Raw genomic sequence first — 25,639 nt, forward strand, 5'->3', positions numbered from 1 at the left:
TTTTGAGGATATAACTAGTCGGGTAGATAAAGGGGAACCAGTAGATGTAGTATACCTGGATTTCCAAAAGGCATTCGATACAGTGCCACACAAATGGTTAATTGGCAAGATAAGGGCTCATGGAGTTGGGAGTAATTTATTAGTATGGATTAATGATTAGTTGCAACAGCCCCAACAAACAAATTTCTCTGCAGCACCTGTGGAAGAGCCCGTCACTCCAGAATTGGCCTTTATAGCCACTCCAGGCGCTGCTTCACAAACCACTGACCACCTCCAGGCGCGTATCCATTGTCTCTCGAGATAAGGAGGCCCAAAAGAAATGATTAGTTAGACAGGAAGCAACGAGTGGGCATAAACGGGACATTCTCAAGTTGGTAGGCAGTAAATAGTGGAGTGCCACAAGTATCAGTGCTGGGGCCTTATCTATTTACAATCCATATTAATGACTCAGATGAAGAGACAGAGAGTAATGTATCTAAGTTTGCTGATGATACAAAGGTAGGTGCAAAGGTAAGCTGTGGGGAGGACAGAGAGACCGCAAAGAGATATAGACAGGTTAAGTGATTGGGCAACAAGATGGCAGATGGGTGTAATGTAGGTGTGAAGTTATGCACTTTGGTCGTAAGAATAGAAAAGCAGATTTTTAAAAAGGTGTGAAACTTGTAAGTGTCGGTATTCAGAAAGACTTGGGTGTGCTTGTACAAGGAATGCAGAAAGTTAACATGCAGATACAACAAGCAATTAGGAGGGCAAATGGCATGTTGGCCTTTATTGCAAGGGGATTGGAGTATAGGAATAAGGAAGTATTGCTACAATTGTACAGGGTTTTGGTGCGATCACATCTGGAACACTGTGTGTAGTTTTTGTCTCCACATTTAAGAAAGGATATGCTTGCACTGGAGGCAGTGCAGCGACGGTTCACTAGATTGGTCCCTGGGATGAGGGGGTTGTCCTATAAAGAGAGACTAAGTAAATTGGGCCTGTATTCTCTGGAGTTTAGAAAAATGAGAGGTGATCTCATTGAAACATATAAGATTCCATAGGGGTTGGATAGGGTAGACACAGAGATTATTTCTGCTGGGCGGGGAATCTAAAACACAGGGGTCACAGTCTAAGGATAAGGGGCTGATCATTTAGGACTGAGATGGGGAGAAAATACTTCACTCAAAGGGTTGTGAATCTTTGGAATTCTCTACTCCATCGTTGAATACATTTCAGGCTGGGATAGACAGATTTCTGGTCTCTCAGGGAATCAAGGGGATTTCCGAACATGCAGGAAAGTGGAGTTGAATCCTAAGATCAGCCATGATTCTTTTTGAATGGCAGAGCAGGCTCGAAGGGCCACATGGTCTACCCCTTCTCCTATTTCTTGTGTTCTTGTGAGTGTGCACACCGGCTCCTCATCCCCTCCGCCAGTGAGCCAAGCTCCAGCAGCCGCGATGCTCGAGTGCACTCCTGCAGGAAGCCATCAGGCAGCTGGGGCCGTCCAGGCCTCAGACACACGGAGGACGCCCACCGAAATCATCCCAAGCTAAGGGGCATCACAAACGGTCTCCAGTCCAGCTGCTGTCGCAGCGGATGTACCACACAGGAGCACACGCAGATGTATAAAAAAGACACCTTGGCACACAGTTATTCACGGGTGAAATAGATATCTCATGTGTAATGTACTTAAAAGTTAATTGATGCAAATCCTCAATCTTCATTCATGGATAACTGCATTCCACCATGGCCTAATTGTGACCATCACAATCCTTACTGGCGTCAGAAGCCATGAACTCAATGGGTAGCCCTTTATCCCCAAGAATCCACCCTTGAAGGAGAGTGGGGTAAGTGAAAATATGGGGCACCTGGGGCTGCCATAGTATGAATGGGTCATGGCAGCTTCCCCCTGGGAAGTGGGCACTCACTTGTAGGAAGCAGTTTATGTGGTCACATACAGGTTGTACCTTAATGGATTGAAAACCCTTCCTATTGATGAAGGCAGCTGGTTGGTCCATGGGAGCCTTGATGACCCTGTGCATGCAGTCAATCATACCTTGGACCTATGGGAATCCTGCAATGGCCCCAAATCCTCTTGGCTTGATTCTCAGGGTTTATCCTGTAGCACACATAGTTGGCAGCCCTCCTGAACAGAGCATTGGTCACCTCCTTGATGCAGTAGTGCACTGTGGATTAAGAGACCCCACACAAGTCCCAGTGGATCCCTGGAATGATCCATAGACATAAAGATTTAGGGTCACAATAATCTTCAGGATCACAAGCATAGGGTGACACCCAAAACCCAATGGTCACAAACCATCATGGAGCAGTGCGCAGAGGACTGTGACGGCCTCTCTGGGCAGCCGCAACCTTCTCCAGCAGTTCCACTCAGACATCTGCAGGTATGTCAGGCAAGTTCTACATACCCGCTGCTGTATCTGTGCTCTTCATTGTGTTCTCGGCTGCTGCTGCTCACGTCTGGGAGGCTCCTCTTGCGCCGTTGCGGTCTCTTGGGCCCGCCTCTGGCGGATTCGCCTCAGTACAGAATGGGGATCCAAGAAAACAGGGTGAATCATACCCATCTCTATCCTCCTTGGACCTTTGGCTGCCTTGAAAGGTTAATTTTACCTAACTGTGCAAAGAGATGTTGAAATTTTGGTTACAAGAATCCTACATTAGCTCCATGGGATGAGCTGATGTTGGATCTGCAACATTTCCAAAAGTGTGAGCCATCATGAGCAAACATTTCAGTGTCCTACACCAGCCTTCCAAAAGAAAACCACCTCTACGCATGCCAAGTTCTTCCAGTCAGCGGGCCGGGCCACTGAGAGCGGTGGCCACTGCTGGAACTGCAGCTCAGCCAACACATGGAGCCAGGAGTGAAGGTAAGTTGGGCATGCCTCAACAGGGAGATTGGTCATGCCCTGGTGAGGCTAGAGTGGTCGTTTGGGGGGAAGTGGGGGGCCTCTTGGGTCCTGGGGGTGGGTTGGAAGGCGGGGCGGCCCTCAATCGGACACCCCCCCATGGCACGCGGAAAGGCTGGCAGCTATCGCTGGGAAGCCTTTCATGTGCCCAGCACACCCACTTGCCATGGGTAAAATACCCGTGGAGGCAGGCGAGGCCACTTAAGGGCCTTGATTGGCCTCGGGCAGGCAGGGCGTTTCCCCCCACCCCTGCCCGACCACCGTAAAGTTGACCAGAGGCAGGAGCAGGGTGGGTAGGCCTCCCAGAGCCTCCCACTCAATTTTACGCCGCCCCTGTCTGTCCCCATCCGACCCGCTGGGGCGGCGTAAAATTCAGCCCCATGTGTTTGATTCCCTCTTAAGCTTACTACAAGGAAGATAACAGCGACACATCCTGCAGTGCTGATGAGGATAGACTTAGTCTAACACTTTAGCAAAAGCTGTCTGTTAAACTCACCAGCCTTGAGTTTCTGTTCAATTGTGCTGGTTTTGTTGGGACAATTCAGCTGAAATCGGAATAACCCACACAAGAGATCACAGAATTTAAGTAATATTGCGTTCAGTACAACTCCTGTTTCTGCGATCTTTTGCAGCAGTCGTAAAAACATCATGCTGGAAGCCATCAAAATTGATCATGTCCCCAGGATGAATTAATCATCATTGGAAGTGTCTGCTAATTGCATTCATTTGCAGGCCTTCAGCAAGGCTTTAAAAATTAAACTGATTCTTTTGGGCACAAGGACATTAAAAAGGTACATTTTAAAAGCTTCTAAATCTGATTTTCATTTTATTCAGTGAGAAAGTCACTAATACACTCCAATATAACTGGAAGAGATTTATATATTTTTGCAAATCTGAATTTAAAATTGGGTGACTCAGGTAGTGGATTGACACCAATTAAAATGCTTCTTTGTGAAAAACTTATTTTCAGCTGTTTAAATTCAACGTCACCAAATTGTCACACTTAAATATATGAAGAAATCTTGAAAGCAAAATTTAGAAAAAAAACATTTTAAAACCATGCCCAATTGCACTGGTTCATTGCAGATTCTGTATTTGGCGAGTTTGAGCAGAAACTCAGGGCAAGAAAAGAACACTTTTCAAAATGGGTACAATTTCAGGCGCCATTAGCCACAGATTCGGCAATGGCACCGAAAGCAGAAATGCTAACTCACTGGGGGAATTTTATTACGGCAGCAAAGTTTGCCACATCCGGTGATACCGACACCAAGAGCCCCGCGTCAGCTCTTCTACGGAAGGCACGCCAAATTTAGTGCCAATCAGGCACTCAAGTGGACAGCGGAAGGCCTTCCACGGCATCAAGGACCCCGTCTCCAGAAGTCCTGCCCTTGCAGAGCTGCTGGCCTCTGATTGCGGTGATGCTGCAGCTCCCAACCAGAGGCAGTGGTTACTGCTGCAGGTGCACCTACCAGAGGCCAAGGAGCATGTTGGAGCCAGGCCTCAGGTAGGTCTTTTTTTCTTCCTTTCAGGTGTTAAGGAACGCAAGCTCCAGCAGCTGGTGGGGACTAATTGGGCGGCACAGTGGCACAGTGGTTAGCACTGCAGCCTCACAGCTCCAGGGACCCAGGATCGATTCTGGGTACTACCTGTGCGGTGTTTGCAAGTTCTCCCTGTGACCGCGTGAGTTTTCGCCGGGTGCTCCGGTTTCCTCCCACAGCCGAAGACTTGCAGGTGATAGGTAAATTGGCCATTGTAAATTGTCCCTAGTGTAGGTAGGTGGTAGGGAATATGGAATTACTGTAGGGTTAGTATAAATGGGTGGTTGTTGGTCGGCACAGACTCGGTGGGCCGAAGGGCCTGTTTCAGTGCTGTATCTCTAAATAAAAAATTTTTAAAAAAAATAATGCCCCTCCAGATCCTTCTTCCCCTTCACTTCCCTCTGACACCACCCCTTGCCATGTATTCACTATACCCTCTGACCTCCCGCTCTCTGAGCAGAGGACTCAGTTTTATTCCTTTATGCCCCCACCTCAATGAATTTTGCACTTGGCATGACGGTTGAGCTCTTCTTCCATCGCCTCCGTCTCTGGGCTCATGTCTTTGTCCAGGAGTCCTCCCCCCAATCAGCAGACCCATTTACCCGCCTCCAGCATTCCTTATCTACCTGGACCCCTCCCCTTAGCTTCTTACCCACTCTTGATCTTTTCATTGAAAACTGTCGGCAAGACATTGATCATCTCAATGTCTCTGCCCCCCTCACTCACTCTAACCTGTCCCCCTCTGAACTTGAAGCACTCCATTCTCTCAGGTCTAACCCCGACATTGTCATCAAACCTGCTGACAAGGGTGGCTGTTGTTGTATGGCGTACTGATCTCTACCTTGTAGGGGCTCAGCGCCAGCTTTCAGACATTTCTTCCTACCTCCCCTAGACCATGACCCCACCACCTAACATCAAGCGACTGTCCACAGGACTGTCAATGACCTCATCTCCTCTGGAGATCCTCCCTCTACAGCTTCCAACCTCATTGTCCCGCAACCCTGAACAGCCCGCTTCTACCTCCTTCCCAAAATCCACAAACAGGACTGTCCTGGCAGATCCATTGTGTCAGTCTACTCCTGCCCCACTGAACCTATTTCTTCCTATCTTGACTCTATCTTTTCTCCGCTGGCCCAGTCTCTTCCCACCTACATCCGTGACTCTTCTGGCGCCCTATGTCATTTTGACAATTTCCAGTTTCCTGGCCCCAACCGCCTCCTCTTCACTATGGATGTCCAATCTCTCTACACCTCCGTCCCCCACCAGGACGGGTTTGAGGACTCTCCACTATTCCCTTGAACAGAGGACCAACCAGTCCCCACCCACCACCACCCTCCTCCGCCTGGCTGAACGTTCTCACATTGAACAACTTCTCCTTCAACTCCACTCACTTCCTTAAAGTAATAGGTGTTGCTATGGGTACCTTGATGGGTCCTAGTTATGCCTGTCTTTTTGTGGGATATGCCGAACATTCCTTGCTCCAGTCCTACTCAGGCCCCCTCCCCCAACTCTTCTTCCGGTACATTGATGACTATCGGTGCAGTTTCCTGCTCCCGCCCCAAACTGGAAAACTATCAACTTTGCTTCCAATTTCCACTCTTCTCTCATCTTTACACGGTCCATCTCCGACACTTCCCTTCCCTGACTTCTCTGTCTCCATCTCTGGAGATAGGCTGTCTATTAATATTCATTATAAGCCCACCGACTCCCACAGCTACCTCAACTACACTTCTTTATGCCCTGCCTCCTGTAATTTTTTAAAAATTCATTCATGGGATGTAGTCGTCACTGGCCAGGCCAGCATTTATTGCCCATCCCTAATTGCCCTCGAGAAGGTGGTGGTGAGCTGCCTTCTTGAACTGCTGTAGTCCATTTGGGGTAGGTATACCCACAGTGCTGTTAGCTAGGGAGTTCCAGGATTTTCCTGTAAGGACTCCATTCCATTCTCCCAGTTCCTCCGTCTCCGACACATCTTCTCTGATGATGCTACCTCCCATGACAGTGCTTCGGATAGGTCTTCCTTTTCCCTCAACCGAGGACTCCCCTCCCCACTGTGGTTGACAGGGCCCTCAACCGTGTCCGGCCCATTTCCTGCAGCTCTACCCTCACCCCTTCCCCTCCTTCCCAGAACCACGACAGGGTTTCCCTTGTCCTCACTTTCCACCCCATCAGCCTCCGTATCCAAAGGATCATCCTCCGCCATTTCCACCACCTCCAGCATGATGCCACTACCAAACGCACCTTCCCCTCCCTTCCCCTGTCAGCATTCCAAAGGGATCATTCCCTCCGTGACACCCTGGTCTACTCCTCCATTACCCCTGACACCTCGTCCCCTTCCCACAGCACCTTCCCCTGCAATCGCAGGAGGTGCAATACCTGTCCATTTACTTCCTCTCTCCTCATTATCCCAGGCCCCAAGCACTCCTTTCAGGTGAAGCAGCGATTTACTTGTACGTCTTTCAATGTATATTGTATTCGCTGCTCACAATTGGTCTCCTCTACATTGGGGAGATCAAACGGAGACTGGGTGACCGCTTTGCGGAACACCTCCGCTCACTCCGAAAGCATGACCCCGAGCTTCTGGTTGCTTGCCATTTCAACACACACCCCTGCTCTCATGCTCACATCTCTGTCCTGGGATTGCTGCAGTGTTCCAGTGAACATCAACATAAGCTCGCGGAACAGCATCTCATTTACCGATTAGGCACACTACAGCCTGCCGGACTGAACACTAAGTTCAATCATTTCACAGCATGACGGGCCCCCCATTTGACTTTTATTTTTAGTTATTTATTTCTTTATTTATATATATTTTTTTGAGTTTATTTTATTTTATCTTAGTTTGTTCAGTATGCCTATCCACAGTTTTTTTCATGTTTGTGCTTGTGGCTGTTCAGTTTTCAGTCCATTAACACCTTATCTGTACTAATGCTTTGTCTTTCAACACACCATTAACATATTGTTTGCCTTTTCTCCATGACCATCTGGTCGGTTATTCTCTGTGATCTTGTTCTATCTACACCTTCTCCTTTGTTATCTCTTGCCCCACCCGCGCTTTACTTGTTTAAAGCCTTTCACATTTCTAATATCTGCTAGTTCTGAAGAAGGGTCACTGACCTGATAGGTTAACTCTGCTTCTCTCTCTCCATAGATGCTGCCAGACCTGCTGAGTATTTGCAGCATTTCTTGTTTTTATTTCAGATTTCCAGCATCCGCAGTATTTTGCTTTTGTTTACTCAGGTAGGTCAGGGCGGGAGGGGTCTTGTGTGTGTGGGTTGTGGGGGAGGGGTGGTCGGCAGCAACGGCAGGGGGCGGCCGTCAGCGGGCTGCTTCCTTCCCAACGCCAGATCCCTTGTTCAGGCACTAAGTGTGCTTTAACGAGCGACCACCCCACCCCCAAAAGCCAGGAAACAGACTGCACGGTTTTCTGTGCCGTGCTTCCCCTCCGGCAACAGGGCCGCCTGCTGCACAGTTAATTGCAGCTGCGGAGGGAAGAGTTAATTGCCTTGTGAACGGCCTTCTTGCCAAATTTTTGTGGAGGCGGGATGGTAGCTGGAACCCCCCACTCCCCCACTCATGCCAGCCACCAGCCCACTTGATTTTATGCTCTTCCCGCCTCCAAACCTACCACGGGGGAGAGCATAAAATTCCTCCCAATGTGTACAATGACTGAATTTTCAAGGGATAGGTACCAAAAGAAAATCTTGAGGAAAAAATACATTAAATTTATAATAGCTTCATGCAATAGCCGTATTAATGTCCACAGAATTAGTCTGAATTCTTGAGTATTGGCTGGCGTATTCAAAAACTGGGGGTATTTTTGCTGCCAAACTCTTGGTAATCTAAAGGCACATTAAAACATCTCATGCTATATGAATAGTCACTTTTGTTAAATACAAACTGAACAATCACATGAAGTTGGTCGGCTAGATTCAACATAGGCTTCTTTGGAAACATCATAAAATCTGCTTCTCATTCTGATCACATGCTTGAAGATAGCATGTACTGCAATGATGAGTTGATTTACAGTGGCCATTTATGGAGTACGTGTTGCATGAGAAACAGTGACATGCAGGAGACAAGTTCAACATGAAATTTGAAGCAAATATGGATTATAATTTACCTTTACATTGTGGGCAAACTTTATAAACAGCCAAGTCGGAATTCACATCTGCTGCTACAACTTAACAATTGGATTGTACTATTCCATTCCCTACTTGCAAACATTGCAGATGTATCTCTATTTGCAGCAGTAGTGAAATCCAGATCTGCTAAAACAAATGCAGGTTTCTCTGCACCAAAATGTAATTAAAATTACCATTACTGAACACCTGAAAATCTTAGGTCATTTATTAAAACATAAAGGAACTTCAACATTACGGTCTTCAATGTTTGCAATCAGAGCCTCATCATACTGTTTTTTTTTCTGGTGAAGTTGTTAGCATTGGAAATGTTGTTGCTGGGTGAAATATCCTCACAAAATGACTGTCTTCTTGGCTAACTTGCTGAACTCAACAAATTTAATTATAAAATCATGCTTGTCACAATTTTTCCTGATGACATGAATACTGCATTCAAAGTCTTTAGTTTCATACTCTCCTCAGCACCTTATGTGCCTCTTTCTGCATAGGTGTTTTTTAAAAGTGGTTTCCTCATTTAAGGAAGGATGTAAATGCGTAGGAAGCAGTACAGAGAAGGTTTACTAAACTAATACCTGGAATGGGCAGGCTGTCTTATTAGGAAAGATTGGATAGGCAAAGCTTGTATTTGCTGGAATTTAGAAGAGTACGAGGCGACTTGATTGAAACATGTAAGATCCTGAGGGGTCTTGACAGGGTGCATGTGGAAAGGATGTTTCCCTTTGTGGGAGAATCTCGAACTAAGGGTCATTGTTTAAAAATAAGGGGTTTCCCATTTAAGACAGAGATGAGGAGAATTTCTTTCTTTCAGAGGGTTGAGTGCCTTTGGAACTCTCTGCTTCAAAAGGCAGTGGAAGCAAAGCCTTTGAATATTTTTAAGACAGAGGTAGATAGATTCTTGATAAGCAAGGGGGTGAAAGGTTATCAGGGGTAGGTGGAAATGTGGAGTAATCAGTTCAGCCATGAACTTATTGAATGGCAGAGCAGGCTCAAGGGGCCGAGTGGCCTACTCCTGCTCCTAATTCGTATGTTCGTATGTATGAACTTCAATTTCTCTAAATTTGGTGTGTTAATATTTTGCAGTCGATTTTAACTCACCGTGCCTGATGAAAACTAGGCAGACAGCAGTTAAAATGGAGAGCAGGGGCTTACCACTATGTTCCCACCTCGATCCGGCTGACTACAATTTTAAATTGCAGGCGGCAGTGATAACCAACCAAACCTAATGGGATCCTTTATTAAATATGCAGATTCTGGACTCCGTTGATGTAATTACAATCGACTTCTATTTTACGTACGGCCTGAGTGGGGGAGCAGTGGTAGCTTCCCTGCACCACCCTCCCCCAACCTGGACTGCATGTCACTGAGCCCATTGAGATTTTAACTGCTGGTCAGTCACATCCCAACAACTGCCAGGCTGTTTTGGTTCAGAAGTGAGCAAGTGGCATGCTAATAAGGCTTGGCCATTGAAATTGGCCATTCTACCACTACCAGATAGGCGGGACATTCTCTGGGCTGCTTGCTGCCCAAGAGTAAAAACTGACTCTTTAATCTGCTACTGATTTGTTTTTTCTGCCCATGGCAGTCAGAGAACACTGTTAAATTGGCTTGAAGATTTAGTGCATTTGAATATCAGCTCAAGGTGCTGCCCAATCCTGACTTCAGCTGAATGATAATGCTGAGCAGAGGTTAAGTATATCCTTAGAGGGCACAAATGAAAATGGAATATAAATCAACCTGCATTATTCTGAAGCACTTTTTAACAGCCAACGAAAGTGCCATATAGTCAGCAGCTTGGGCAAATGGTGCATAAGTGTAGACTTTCACTTCACAATTTGCATGCATTTCCCATGCCAATATTCTGAAAAGGGATTCAGAGAATTAGGCTTTACTAAATGACATTTCAAAGACGATCATTTTTTACTGATCCACCAACCTCAAAAAAATGCAGGAACTTATGCAGGAGCATAGAGTTGCAGACTGAACATAACCACAGATTGTAATGTTAACTGAATGAATCGTGAACAGAGGGGGAAGTTTCGAATTTAGTGACAGTAGGAATTTGATGTAAAGGGGGGAGGGATGCTTCATTTTTGCCTTTGACAGTTGTCGTGGTCTGTGTAAGCTTGAGGCAGTAAATATTTAAAATCTCTCCAGTGTTTTAGCTGTTAGTGCAAGTTAGCATGTAAAAACAAAAAAAAATCTTATAACAGATTATGAATAAATATAGAATAAGATAAGGCAGGGATCAAAGATGAAGAATTAAGATACCTAAACTGGTTTCAAAAAGTGAGAGGTTCTCCAATAGCATCTATTCAGCTGGGGTAATGTCACAGGACAGCAGCTTGGTAATTGACATAATTTTTTTTGCATTCTTGTAAGTAAACAGTAATTTTTTTTTGACAGTTTACCTAATCTCAATTCAGGCTATCAATAAACAAATAAATAAAAAGACTTGAGACAGCAGGGCAGGCTATGTGTGGGGACTGTAGTTTGAGAGAGTTCATGGACAAAGACTGTTCTGGATTCCTGCATTTGCAGGCAATATTTCTGCCTTCAGTCACTCCGACTCAGAGTCATTGAGCTGCAATGCGAGTTGAGACACATAAAAGGAGGGGGAGGAATTTCTGGATATTTTGATACAGAGCACAGTCACACCCCAGAGAAAAGCATTGGTACAGAAATGGGAGGGTGTGACTCTCAGGGAACCAGGCAGCAGGGAAATAGGTTGTGAACGAGGTCCTGCAGACAGTGGTCCTGTCCAACATTTACGGTGTACTCCCTATGAGTGAAGACAAGAAAGACAGACTGTGGGGAGGACAACCACAATGTATACCAAGACACCGTGGCAATAGATAGCGTCCTATGCAGCCAGGAACGAAAGTTCTGAAGTGTGTGTTGTCTACCTGTTGTCGGGATACAGATATCAAAGGATATTTCAAGGGGTAGCTGGAGAAGAACTTTTGAAAGAGAGGGGGGTAAATCCAGTTGTTATGGTCCAATTTGGAGCAATGAAATAGGTAGGAACAGGGGAAAGCTCCTGGTAAAGGAGTAGTCAAGAGTTCAGAGCTAAATTAAAAAGCATGACCTCGAGGGTAACAATCTCTGGATTATTACTGGAGCCATGTGCTAACTGGCAGGTACAGACATATCAGGAACGTTTACAAGTGTGGGAAAGTGGTGTGGGGATTGCGTGTTCATTTTCATGGGACACTGGCACAAGTACTGGGACGGGAAGGAACTGTATAGATGGGACGAGCTCCAACCGAACCAGAATGGGACCAGTGTCTTTGAGGAAAGGATAAATAGATAGATGGCATAGGCTTGAAACTAGCAAGACAGGGGAAGAGGCCAACAAGAAATGAAACAAGCCTAAATATAACAAAACAGGAGAGCACAGGACAGACTAAGCTAAGAAAGGGCATAAATGACCCAGGAATGAAGAATTGTAGAACACGTGTGTAAAAAGATGGTTAAAAATAAAATGAGAGGAGCTGCTATTAAAAATGAATTAAACTGTCTGTAAAGCAATGCATGTAGTATCTGTAATAAAACAGGAGAACTGGAGGCACTCGTACATTGTAAGGAATCAGATATGGTAGGGATTAATAAGACATGGTTACAGAAAAATCAGGCCGAGGAATTAAGCTTTGCAGGATATTTAGAAAAGACAGAGGGGGGGAGAAAGGAGTGGTGGAGTAGCTGTACTTGTTAGGGATAACATAATGGCAGTAGAAAAAAAATGACATAGCTAACAGTAAGGCAGAAGTAGAATCCATGTAGATAGAAATAGAATGATAATAATGGATTGATCACACTAAAAGGGGTAGTCTAAAGACCACCTAATAGTGGAAGGAAAGTGGAGCAAGAGATAGGCAAATAAATTCGGGAAATTAGTACAAACATAGAATAACTACCCCAAAATTAATTGGACAGAAGAGGTAGGTAAAGGAGAAAAAGGTTTGGAGTACAGGACTCTTTTATAACCCAGTATGTAAGAAGTCCAACAAGCCAAGATTCACTATTGGATCAAGTATTGGAGAATAAACCAGAAGAAAGAGAAGTAAAAGTAGGGAAACATCTAGGCAGTAATGACCATAATATAATATACTTTAATATAATAACTGAGAAGGACATAAGCATGCCAAAGACCAGGGCAGTAGATTGGAGAAAAGCTCATTTTGAGGGGCTGAGAATAGGACTTGGGAAAATAAAATGGACAACAATATTGGCAAACAACAGTATAGGACAGCAATGTGAAACATTTAAAAGTGTATTTAACAGGTTCCAGGAAAAAATATGTTCCTCTAAAAAACAAACTGAGCACTAATGAAACACAATGGATGAATAAAAGACAAAGCAAAGATTGAGGATAAGAAAAGAGGCATACACTAAATAGGTGGATGGCAGGGGAGAGCATGACAAGGGAGAATATGAACAGGAGAGTAGGAGAGAAGTAAAAAAAAATTAGGGAGTAAAAGCGGGACTATGACACTAAATTATCAAGGAACATAAAACAATATAGTAAAATTTTCTGCAGGCACATCAATAATGAGAAGAGGTCCACTTCTGAAAGACGCACAGGATAAAATCATAGACAGTGATAGCGAAATGGCAGAAATATTAAATAATTATTTTGCTTCATTATTTACCAGGGATACAGATCAGGTGGACATGATATTGGAAGATAAATTATAAATGATATAGTTACATTTAAAATAGTGAAAGGAAAAATAAACTAATCAAACACAAAAGGAATAAAACCGCTGGTGTGGATGGGCTGTATCAGCATATTTTAAAAGAATCTAGGGAAGAGATAGGCACTGTTATGCATATTTAATAATTCATTAGAAAAAACTGTAATGCCAGAGAACTGGCAGATAGCTAACATTATGCCTATATTTAAGATGATAGAACATGTCCATGGAACTATAGACTAATCAGGTTAACACTGATGACAGGAAAAATAATAGAATTCCCTACTAAAGGAGAAAATAAAACATCTAGAAACCAAAAATTAAATAATGATAGTCAGCATACATTTCAAAAAGAAAAATCTTGCTTTACCAACCTCAGTGAATGCTTTGAAGAGGTAAGCAGTTAATGTAGTGGTTGTAACTTATCTAGATTTCCAAAAGGCCACTGATCAGGTGCCACATAATAGACTAATGAATTAAGGCAGAGCATGCAGAGTCAGAAGACAACTAGCTGGCTGCAGGACAGAAAGCAGAGATGTAGGAACTAAGGGATTAACAACTGCCATGTTTAATCTGTTCGATGAATCTGTGCAAGTTATGGCCTGATACAATTCACATGAGGTGCTGTGTTTTAAAGCAGAACTAGCAGGTCGCTTGCCTTCATGAGTGACTGATACCCATCTCAAGGCTGTGACACAGTATCATATTCATGATGTCTGCCTTACTAGGAGGATGTTACGAGTGCATCCTATCAGGCACCCCTGCCAACAAGTTGCACCAGAATGATGGGCTTAGTTCTATATTATCCTATTATTATTGGCACTCTCCAGGAGAAATCACACTGTTAAGTACCAAAACACACCTAAGTATATCTTCCTAGGTCGACGTTGCCCCTGACTTCACTAGATGTCTCCAGTCAGAGAATGCCTTTGTTTGCCCCTATGATGTTGTAGAAAAGTCTGCTCCAGCAGGTGGATTCATCTGGAACAATGACCCCCCTCAAGTGTATAATGGAAATAGTGAGCAGAGAGGAGCTCCCCGTTCACTCTGCCTACTAAGGTGAGGAAAGGTATTGTGTTGTTACTACTCATACAAAGTATATACATGGCAGTTTAGTGTGTCAATTAAATAAAGCAGAATTTTGCTTTAGGCCCTCTTCAACTGCTTGGATAGGAAACAAGGTCCTATTCAGTATACGGAATCATCAACAAATAAATATCATGGTTAAAGATGACCAAAGGAGCAGTTACATCAAAATGTTAGTCGATTTAGTTATGATATTCCCCCTTTACCGGATCCTATGACTGAGCTACTGCAAAGAATCAATACATCCAACAAACACTTCTTTGTCCTGCAACAACAAAATGGGAAATTAAGAAGGAAATCCCAGAGATATGGGATGACAGCCACTGGTGGGACATTGGGTTAAACACTGAAATACCCCCTTAGATCAGGATTATTTCCCATGTCATGATAATTGTACAATTGGTGATAATTCTGATTTTGGTGTGTGTTTAAGACAAATCAGGAGAATGATAAAGAAAATGAGAGTTAGATAAGAGGCCATAAAAGGATTTGCCCTCCTTAGGAGATAATGTATGAGGGATCAATGCCATTTGGCACTTTACCCTCACGGTGGGGACGGTAGAAACTAAGGGGTTAACAACTGCCATATTTGATCTGTTGGATGAATCTGTGCAAGTTATGGCCTGATAAAATCATTCTACTTAAAACACAGCACCTCATGTGAATTGTAAGTGATGTTGCAGTTATGCTCAGGAATAGTTATACTTTGTATAGGTATCAATGTATTATACTATAATTAAGTTATGGACCTTGTGTTTGGAATCAAGTTATGTGAAATGTATATTTCTATGCTGTATTGGAGAGATGGTGGAAGATGGTGTTTACTGTAACAGCAATAGCAGGAATGGCTTTGCTATGAGACAGGATGACTTGATAACTACCTTACTATTTCAATTAAGACAAACTCAGAGTCACAATAAGTGATAGACTTGTAGGCCCCATGAGGATGGAAATGCAACTAAAGATATTCAGAGACCATTCATGACTGGAAAGTTGATGGGGATAGCAAACATTCCCCATTGTGTGACAATAACTTAGACATCAAGCTATCTGCAGAAACAATGTATGGAAGGCGAGGTCATATCTAGCCAATCTAACTATTATAAACTAATCAATATGAGACAATGTATAGAAGGTGAAGTCATACCTGACCAATTGAAAGGGTTAAGGTGGAATGTAACCTAATATGGAATGAAGGACCCTCAAAGGGGGCATAAATGAAAGGTGTTGAGAGACATATGCACGCACTGTTTCGAAGAAGAGACCACTATACAGTCAACAGAACACCTTAAAAGAGAAGACTGTGCCACAGCAGCAGGAGAAGCAAGAACCAAAGACACTCTGCACTTTACTGTATAACTACTGCTGTTGGTTATGTATTGCTTGTATATTCTTGCTGTGCTTAATAAACTCTCTATTTTGATTTAAGAATACCAGGCTTTACCTTGTGGGTCAAGGGCTAGTCAACGTCCCGCCCAAACACATGAAAATCTTAGAGAGTAGGGGTAAAGGGTAGCTATTCAGAGTGGCAGAAGGTGGAAAGTGGACTCCCACCAGGATTAGTGCTGGGACCTCTTGTTCACAATTTATCTCAACAGTTTAGGCTTTGCAATCAAAAGCAAATTTCTAAAATTTGGTGTCATTCACAAATTTGAGGGGTGGGAGGGTGGGGTGGGGGGGGGGGGGTGCCTTGAGGGCAGGAAAGGTAGTCAACACTGAGGAAGACTGCAAGAAATCATAAGACATGAATATACTTGTCGAATGAGTATGTAATTGGCAAATGAATTTCAACACAAGTGTAAGTATGAGGTATTATATTTGGTAAGAAAAATAAGGATGTCACATATTACTTGGAAAGCAAGAAACTAAATGGGGTAGAGAAGCAAATGAATCTAGGAATACAAATACACAAATCACTACAAGTAACATAGGGTAGCAAGGCCATTAAAAACATCCAAGCTCTAGGGTTTATTTCTGGAGTGAGAGAATTGTAAAGTAGAGTTGATATGCTAACCTTGTATCGAACCTTGCTTAGATCAAACTTAGAGTACGGTGCACAGTTCTGGCTGTCATATTATGAGGGATAGAGGGATCTGGGTGTCCTAGTGCATGAATCGCAAAAGGTTAGTATGCGGGTATAGTACGTAATAAGGAAAGCTAATAGAATGTTATCGTTTATCGTGAGGGGAATTGAATACAAAAGTAGGGAGGTTATGCTTCAGCTATACAGGGCATTGGTGAGACCACATCTGGAGTACTGTGTACAGTATTAGTCGCCTTATTTAAGGAAGGATGTAAATGCGTTGGAGGCAGTACAGAGAAGGTTTAGTAGACTAATACCTGGAATGGCTGGGCTGTCTTACAAGGGAAGGCTAGGCATGTAATCACTAGAATTCAAAAGAGTAAGTGGTGACTTGATTGAAACATATAAGATCCTGAGGGGTCTTGACAGGGTGGATGTGGAAAGGATGTTTCCCCTTGTGGGAGAATCTAGAACTAGGGGTCACTGTTTAAAAATAAGGGGTCGCCCATTTAAGACACTGATGAGGAGAAATTTTTTCTCTGAGGGTCATGAGTCTTTGGAATTCTCTTCCTCAAAAGGCAGTGGAAGCAGAGTCTTTGAATATTTTTTAAGGCAGAGGTAGATAGATTCTTGATAAGCAAGGGGGTGGAAAGTTATCAGGGGTAGGTGGAAATGTGGAGTAATCAGTTCAGCCATGAACTTATTGAATGACAGAGCAGGCTCGAGGAGCCAAGTGCTCCTAATTCATATGTTCGTATAAAAAGGATATAGAGGCGCTGGAGAGGGTACAAAAAAAGACAGAAGGATGATACCAGAAATGCAACATCATACCTATCAGAAAAGGATGAATAGGCTGAGTCTCTTTTTTCTTGAAATGAGAAGGCTGAGGGATGACCTAATAGATGTCTTTAAGATTATGAAAGATTTTGATAGACAGAGTATACACAGAGAAAATGTTTCCATATGTGGGGAAGAGTATAACTAGTCTCTATCAATATAAGATAGTCACCAAGAAATCAAATAGGGAATTCAGAAGAAACATCCTTACCCAGAAAATAGTGAGAATGTGGTACTCGCTACCATGGGCAGTAGTTGAGGCAAATAGTATAGATACATTTAAGGGGAGGCTAGGTAAGCATCTGAAGGAAAATGGAATAGAGGGTTATGCTAATAGAGTTAGATAAGGAAGGATGGAAGGTGGCTCGAGTGGAGCATAAATGCCTGCATTGACTGCTTGGGCCGAGTAGCCTGTGTCTGTGCTTTATACGCTATTTCAATCTATGGAAAAATCAGTAAAGAGAAATACAAATTTAAAGGTTCGTCATGTTGTATGATTGCTTTTAAGAGTGATGCCCCTTTAATATCTTAGTTTGCTAATGAGCTATGTACTAGGATGCAGTCATGTGACGACAAGCCACTGTCACTCTGCAACTGTAACACCGAGAGGAAGGTTCTGTAAATAGTTTGCTCTGTACTGTATACAATAGATTAGCTGCAATAAACCTGTTTGAGATCTTCAACCAACTGGACTCCACACATCTCATTTATGTTGCATAACACAACATAAAGAACTTATTATATCATGACAGCGGTGTTGAGAAGACAAAGTCTAAATTGAAGACCACGAGTAAAACATCTCTGAAAACAACCATTCCTACAGCCACTAGAGAGAAAGTTGAAGAGAAATACTGGCCAAAATAGCGGATAGAAAAAAAACTCACCTCCAGCTGTAGAAGATAGAGCACAAAACCATAGGCTGCAAGTAAATCAGGTGAATCATTCTGCCGACGGTCAGGGATGCTTTGAAGTGCTTAAAGGATTTATTTTATTTTTTTTATTTATTTATTTTTAAAAAAAGACTCCATGGTTAAAAAAAAAGGGAAGACCCAGCTCCTCACCCAGGCTGATTGAGGCAGTGCCATTACAAGAGGCATCTGATTGCCAAAAGCGCAGGAAAACCCCGATCACTAAAGAGCTTCCATTCATGCAGCTATATTTAAAAAACTTATTAAACCACTCGAGTGTGACAAAGAGTTTCCATTCACAGCCACAGCTATAAAAATACCATTAAACCACTCGAGCATGAAGAGCATAAACAAATTCTAAAAAAAAACAATTGAACTGCCGATTGAATCGCTGTGTAAATATACAAGCTTAAGTGCTGCAAGCAAGATAAACACAGAACACTGTCCAACACCTGCTCCTCTTCTCTCAATCCAAGCAGATAGTCCAAATAACAGAGTTTCTTTAAGGGGAAACAGTGCTGAGTCATAGAATAAGTCTTAAAGCAAGTTTTAAGCAAAGGAACAGCAGGAAAATGAATACCAAATTTCCCAACATGAACTGGAAGGCCATGGATATCCTATCTGCGTTCCAACTTTTCAAACAAAGAATGCAGATATGCTTCACAAGCCAAGTGATTGCAGAATCAGAAAAACAGGTATAAAAATTCTGAGAGCAGTTGGAAATGACTGATTACACAGAATCAATACCTCTGGTTTATCTGAAGAGGACCAGAAAGATCCCACAAAGATATGGAAAGTGTTAGATGATCAGCTCTGGTGATGAGTGGATTTTAGAATTCACCAGCTGGATCTGTGGTCCTACAGGAATCAATAGATCAGTTCATCGGCAGATGCCATAGTAAGGGCAATGACTGCGATTTTTCAGACACTGAACTGTCAGAGTGACGAATAGAGTTGGTGATTGTATCAACAACCAGTGAAGAGTTTCAGAAAGTCCTCTTGGGGAAAAACGAAAGGTCACAGCATTGATGCACTGCTGGAAGATGGCAGGAAATATGAAGCCAATGGACAACAGCATCTGCAAGTATTAGGTGCAGCCAACAGTATCAGCACGATAACCAGGTGGAAAAGAGCAAGCAAGCTCTTTGGTAAGTATGGTTTGTTCCACTCACCATGAAGTTGTCCTGCTTTTCGAGACCTGTGCAAGGCATGTAATGGAAAAGCACACTGGGCCCGCCTATCCAAGAAATCTGGCTCCAAAGATGCGGCCAGACGTCATGGCAGGACACAAACAAACACATGACACATGCAGTAACAGGGCAATGGCAGCAAGAAAAGCACCAGAGACCTGCATAAATGCAAGCCAATACACAAAGTCCACAGTGAAACATGCCTGAAACAAGACTCGGAGAAGCAATTCTCAGTCAACTGATGAGAAGGTGTTTCACATTGTGAACCTGACATATCGTGTTGATGACATCAACCAACTGGAAGCTTTTGCTACTATTAATATCATGTGCCCAAAGAAAGCTGGAAAAAACACACTCAGGGTTAAGATTGACACCGGCACTGATGCAAATATCCTACCAGTCCGAATCCTGAAGGATATGTACCAGAGCTGTTGGAAATCAATGACACAACCAACAAATGCAAAGTTGTCTGCATCCATGAGGCGCTGTGGGCCATCAGCAACAGCAGAATTGTACTCAACTACAATCCGTAACCTCATGGCCCGGCATATCCCCGCTCTACCATTACCATCAAGCCAGGAGACCAACCCTGGTTCAATGAAGAGTGAAGGAGGGCATGCAGGAGCAGCACCAGGCATACTTCAAAATGAGGTGTCAACCTGGTGAAGGTACAACACAGGATTACTTGCATGCCAAATTGCTTAAGCACCATGCGATAGACAGAGCTAAGCGATCCCATAACCAACGGATCAGATCTAAGCTCTTCAGTCCTGCCACGTCCAGCCGTGAATCCAGCAGCACAGTGGTTAGCACCGCAGCCTCGCAGCTCCAGCGACCCGGGTTCAGTTCTGGGTACTGCCTGTGCGGAGTTTGCAAGTTCTCCGTGACCGCGTGGGTTTTCGCCGAGTGCTCCGGTTTCCTCCCACAGCCAAAGACTTGCAGGTTGTTAGGTAAATTGGCCATTATAAATTGCCCCGAGTGTAGGTAGGCGGTGGGGAATATGGGATTATTGTAGGGTTAGTATAAATGGGTGGTTGTTGGTCGGCACAGACTCGGTGGGCCGAAGGGCCTGTTTCAGTGCTGTATCTCTAAAAAAAAATAAAATAAAAATTAAAATAAAAAAGTGCCGAGTTGATGATCCATCTCGGCCTCCTCCTGAAGTCCCCAGCATCACAGATGCCAAACTTCAGCCAATTTGATTCACTCCGCGTGATATCAAGAAACGACTGAAGGCACTGGATACAGCAAAAGCTATTGGCCCTGACAATATTCCGGCAATAGTACTGAAGATCTGTGCTCCAGAACTTGCCGCGCCCCTTACCAAGCTGTTCCAGTACAGCTACAACACTGGCATCTACCCTACAATGTGGAAAATTGCCCAGGTATGTCCTGTACACAAAAAGCAGGACAAGTCCAACCCGGCCAATTACCGCCCCATCAGCCTACTCTCAATCATCAGTAAAGTGATGGAAGGTGTTATCAACAATGCCATCAAGCGGCACTTGCTTAGCAATAACCTGCTCAGTGACGCTCAGTTTGGGTTCCGCTAGGGCCACTCAGCTCCTGACCTCATTACAGCCTTGGTTCAAACATGGACAAAAGAGCTGAACTCAAGAGGTAAGGTGAGAGTGACTGCCCTTGACATCAAGGCAGCATTTGACCAAGTATGGCATCAAGGAGCCCGAGCAAAACTGAGGTCAATGGGAATCAGGGGGAAAACTCTCCACTGGCTGGAGTCATACCTAGCACAAAGGAAGATGGCTGTGGTTGTTGAAGGTCAATTATCTGAACTCCAGGACATCACTGCAGGAGTTCCACAGGGCAGTGTCCTTGGCCCAACCATCTTCAGCTGCTTCATCAATGACCTTCCTTCAATCATAAGGTCAGAAGTGGGGATGTTCGCTGATGATTGCACAATGTTCAGCACCATTCGTGACTCCTCAGATACTGAAGCAGTCCGTGTAGAAATGCAGTAAGACCTGGACAATATCCAGGCTTGGGCTGATACATGGAAAGTAACATTCATGCCACAAGTGCCAGGCAATGACCATCTCCAACAAGAGAGAATCTAACCACCTCCCCTCGACATTCAACGGCATTACCATCGTGGAATCCCGCACTATCAACATCCTAGCGACTACCATTGACCAGAAACTGAACTGGAGTGGCCATATAAATACTGTGGCTACAAGAGCAGGTCAGAGGCTAGGAATTCTGAGGCGAGTAACTCACCTCCTGACTCCCCAAAGCCTGTCCACCATCTACAAGGCACAAGTCAGGAGTGTGATGGAATACTCTCCACTTGCCTGGATGGGTGCAGCTCCAACAACACTCAAGAAGCTCCACACTATCCAGGACAAAGCAGCCCACTTGATTGGCACCCCACCTACAAACATTCACTCCCTGCACCACCGACGCACAGTGGCAGCAGTGTGTATCATCTACAAGATGCACTGCAGCAATGCACCAAGGCTCCTTAGACAGCACCTTCCAGACCCGCGACCTCTACCAACTAGAAGGACAAGGGCAGCAAATACATGCGAATACCACCACCTGCAAGTTCCCCTCCAAGTTACACATCATCCTGACTTGGAACTATATTGCCGTTCCTTCCCTGTCGCTGGGTCAAAATCCTGGAACTCCCTTCCTAACAGCACTGTGGGTGTACCTACCCCACATGGATTGCAGCAGTTCAAGGCAGCAGCTCACCACCACCTTCTCAAGGGCAATTAGGGATGGGCAATAAATGCTGGCCTTGCCAGCGACGCCCACATCCCATGAATGAATAAAAAAAAAACAACGGGTCACCCATCCCTTGCAGTGGCACACTAACAATGCAATGCAGCTACGGCAAGTGGGCATGGAAACCACAAATATTCTACCTGGTAGACACATGCAGACCAGCAGTGCCAGGATGACCAGCGTGTAAGGACCTCAACATCATAACTATCAATGAGGTCACCAAAGGTACCCATTACAGCAGAAGAGACCAAGGGTACCCACATTGAGTCACAGTTCCTCCCAGATCTCAGTAGTTCTGGTTTGGAGAGTATCAGCCCATCAGAGATGCCACACCAAGAGAATGAAAATCCAAATTCAGATGGAGAAAGCTCTTTGCAACAGGCAGTGTTTCTTCACGCGCCAGTGACTCAGAAGAAGAGTGGCATTGTAACAATTGAGAAGCAAATGCTGGCAGTGGGGAGCATTGCCAAGGGGAAATCCCCAAGGATCGGAACCCACTCACAGACCCTGGCCAGCATCCAACAGTGCAGTCTGGAAATCCAGCAACAGCACAACTAGGCCGCACCTTCACTTCTGCTCTCTAGAGAACCACCAGCACCACAACAAGCCAGAATGGACTGGTACCTCCATGAGACCAAGTGCTCCTTCCCAGCAAGTCCTTGACCCTGAACCCAAGGCTTCAGATGCTGAGGATGAAGGGAGACAGAGGAGGAATGAGATGAAGAATTGTCTGGTGGTTCTGCGAGATGAGGTGCTGGAACTCTCCAAGAATGACAAGCCCTCAAAAGTGGTCATCCTGAGAAAAGCAACAGAATATATAGGCAGGCTGAAAGCAGAGCAACAGAAACTGAATGCAGAGTGGGAGAAACACCAGAAAAAACAGCAACAGATGAGATGCAAATTCCCTGAGCAAGAGTTGTCAAACCACCAATCTATGGACTTTTAAGCCTCTGCATGTGTAAATTTCACAATCCCTATCCTTATACCTGAAAATTTTATAATCTGTATTCCGTTTAACTAATTTTGATGTTATCGCATTTTTATGTTTTTACTTGCAGCATACGAGACTTATCTTTGGAAAGAAAGGGGATGTTGTAGGATTGCCTTTAAGAGTAATGTCTCGAAGATCTTGGTATGCTAATGAGCTAAGTACCAGGATACAGTCATGTGACTACAAGCCAGAGTCACTCTGCAACGATAATACCTAGAGGAAGATTCTGTAAATAGTTTGCTCTGTACTGTATATAATAGTTTAGCTGAAATAAACCTGCTTGAGATCTTAAACCAACTGGACTCTCACAACGCATTTATGTTGAAGACAACTTAAAGAACTCATTACACGTCATAAATAAACCAATTTCGGAATATTGCTGCATAGTTCAGTGATGCAGGTCCCCCGAGTGCTGAGCTTCGACTTGGCAATTCTCTGCAAGGAGGTAAATGTTTTCTTCAAATATTCCTTCTTTCACTTTTGATAAATGTGACAATTATAATTATGTTCTTTACTTAATTTTAATAGTTTTGGTAAAATGACAAGCTATATGCATGTAATGTAAAACAGCAAAGTTTAATAATGAAAATATAGACTCATACGTGTCACTTGAAACTATGATAGGATTGCAATGTTTTAAGCAGGTTGAAGTAGAAAGTAACATATTGAATCAATGTATTGATTGCCCATGTGCAGCACGACAAAAGATCAGTGTACTTTCCAAATCTAAGTGAGTAATTTCTTGGAAACATCAAGTACAAGGCAACCTTTTTTTCTGGACTATTGTCAACCTCGATTTTCAAAAGCAAAACTTCCCTCAAATGTAGCAGAATAATTATTCCCGCTTTTTGTGAAAGGTTACACTGGGAAGAATAACCATTCGTTATCCTTACTGATGCTAATGGACCTATGTTTATCCAGCATTTATTTCAGTTTCAAATTTTTAGCACTGTATAAGCAAAGGCATGAAATTTGTTACCTCACTAATGAAGGTCTTTGCAGTACGTGGGTTGAGGAAAAGTAAGGCTCTTCGAAGCATGTCTCGGAAACGGCTCAACTCATCAAACCCAAGTGTAGAGAAAAGGCCTGTGAACATGTTGCTTATGCTGGTCTCAACCTTTTGTAGTGAAACCTCTATTCCCTGTTGACCAGCTTGGCCTAAAAATTCTTGAATCCCACGAATATCTGTTCAAATGTTCAAAACATTAAATATGAGTTCAGCACATTGATTAATATATATCATAAGAAAAAAAGTTGTCCTATTAACTGTTTTATGTCCACGTTGCATAAAATAATTACAAGTATCCAGCATACAAATATCTAAATAAAAACTATCTATTTACCTTAAATATTTTTAATTTTAAAGGAGAACTTTAGTGGCCAATGCTGGTGCAAACAAATTGGTTTGAAATATTCTCAATTTTTTGTGCTTATATATCTGCCAAATGAATTTACAGGCAGGTATTTAAATAAACAGAAAAACCAGTGGTAGCAGAGATGAGGCTGCCTGTAAATGTGCAAACCAATCAATTTCCAAATACTGTAGTGTCCTGTTGGCAGCATCATGATGCCAGCAATGCAGAAATTTAAGCTGACAAATCAGAGCTCAGCTGCGATAATCTCAATTTAGTACTTTAACATGCAGCAAATGCCGCCAGTAAGAAACAAACCAACTGGATATCCAAACGTGCTGATTGGGAATTTAAAAGCTATGACTACAAAACAAAATTATACTACATTCCATGTACTGCAGATACTGGCAGCAAAAAAAAAATCAGTTCACAAGTACACCCTCCACTCCCACAATCTGCCTATTGGGGGATTTAGTTTCCTCTGTGAGCTACTTAGTGCATTGGTTAGCATGGTTGTGCTAAGCTTCAGCCTGTGTTATTTTATTGCAGTTGTTAACCCATTTAAAACAAATTAGTTACATACTGCATTAAAATAGCACAGACAGAAATTTAATGCTAACAGATTAACCAGATGCTAAAGGGAGAACCCAAAAGAAATAAAACTCCCAGGAACAAACTTAGAAAGAGATAAACAGCTGGGTGATTCCAATTGCCAAATGACCACTTACTAAAAACTTGCCTTCAACTATCAGGAAGGAAGGAAAAGATTCACAAAAGCCAAAACAATTCAGGTAAGCTTCTTAACTTCTTTCCTTTTGTGAAATGTTGGGTATCTCACATTATTATAAAATAATAATTTGCTCTGTGATTAATGTACCCACACTGAATGCAGCAAACAGCAATTCCAGATGCTGAATGCATAGGAACAATCTGTTATAAATGAAGCTGTGGGGAGTTAAAGCACGATAAAGCCTGTATTGGCACATTATGCACTTGTAGTACTGTATTACCAGTTATCGCAACTCCCACCTCTATTCGTCATATTACTCCTGACCAAATGTTATCCTGCTTTGTTGGTTAGACAAATCACAATTTCTGTACAACAAATGTTGGAAAGGGGAGAAAGGCTATGTCCCTTCAAATTCACACATCAATGCAAATTCTTATTATAAAAACAGTGAAATCTTTTCAATTTGATAAGCTGTACTTTTCATTTATTTCACCCTTTGT

General features: G+C 43.4%; 1 protein-coding gene across 2 annotated transcripts in view; it reads right to left on the reverse strand.

Annotated features, from left to right (window-relative positions):
* Nucleotides 1-25,639, reverse strand: part of LOC137375605 (glutamate receptor ionotropic, delta-2-like) — a 629,010-nt gene that overhangs the window by 308,351 nt on the left and 295,020 nt on the right. For both annotated transcript variants that reach the window (XM_068042974.1, XM_068042973.1), the window contains exon 4: nt 24,037-24,242. In XM_068042974.1, coding sequence (XP_067899075.1) covers nt 24,037-24,242 — 206 coding nt within the window. The remainder of the gene's footprint in view (nt 1-24,036; nt 24,243-25,639) is intronic.

This window comes from Heterodontus francisci, chromosome 12 (genome assembly GCF_036365525.1).
Source record: "Heterodontus francisci isolate sHetFra1 chromosome 12, sHetFra1.hap1, whole genome shotgun sequence".
Classification (NCBI taxonomy): Eukaryota; Metazoa; Chordata; class Chondrichthyes; order Heterodontiformes; family Heterodontidae; genus Heterodontus; species Heterodontus francisci.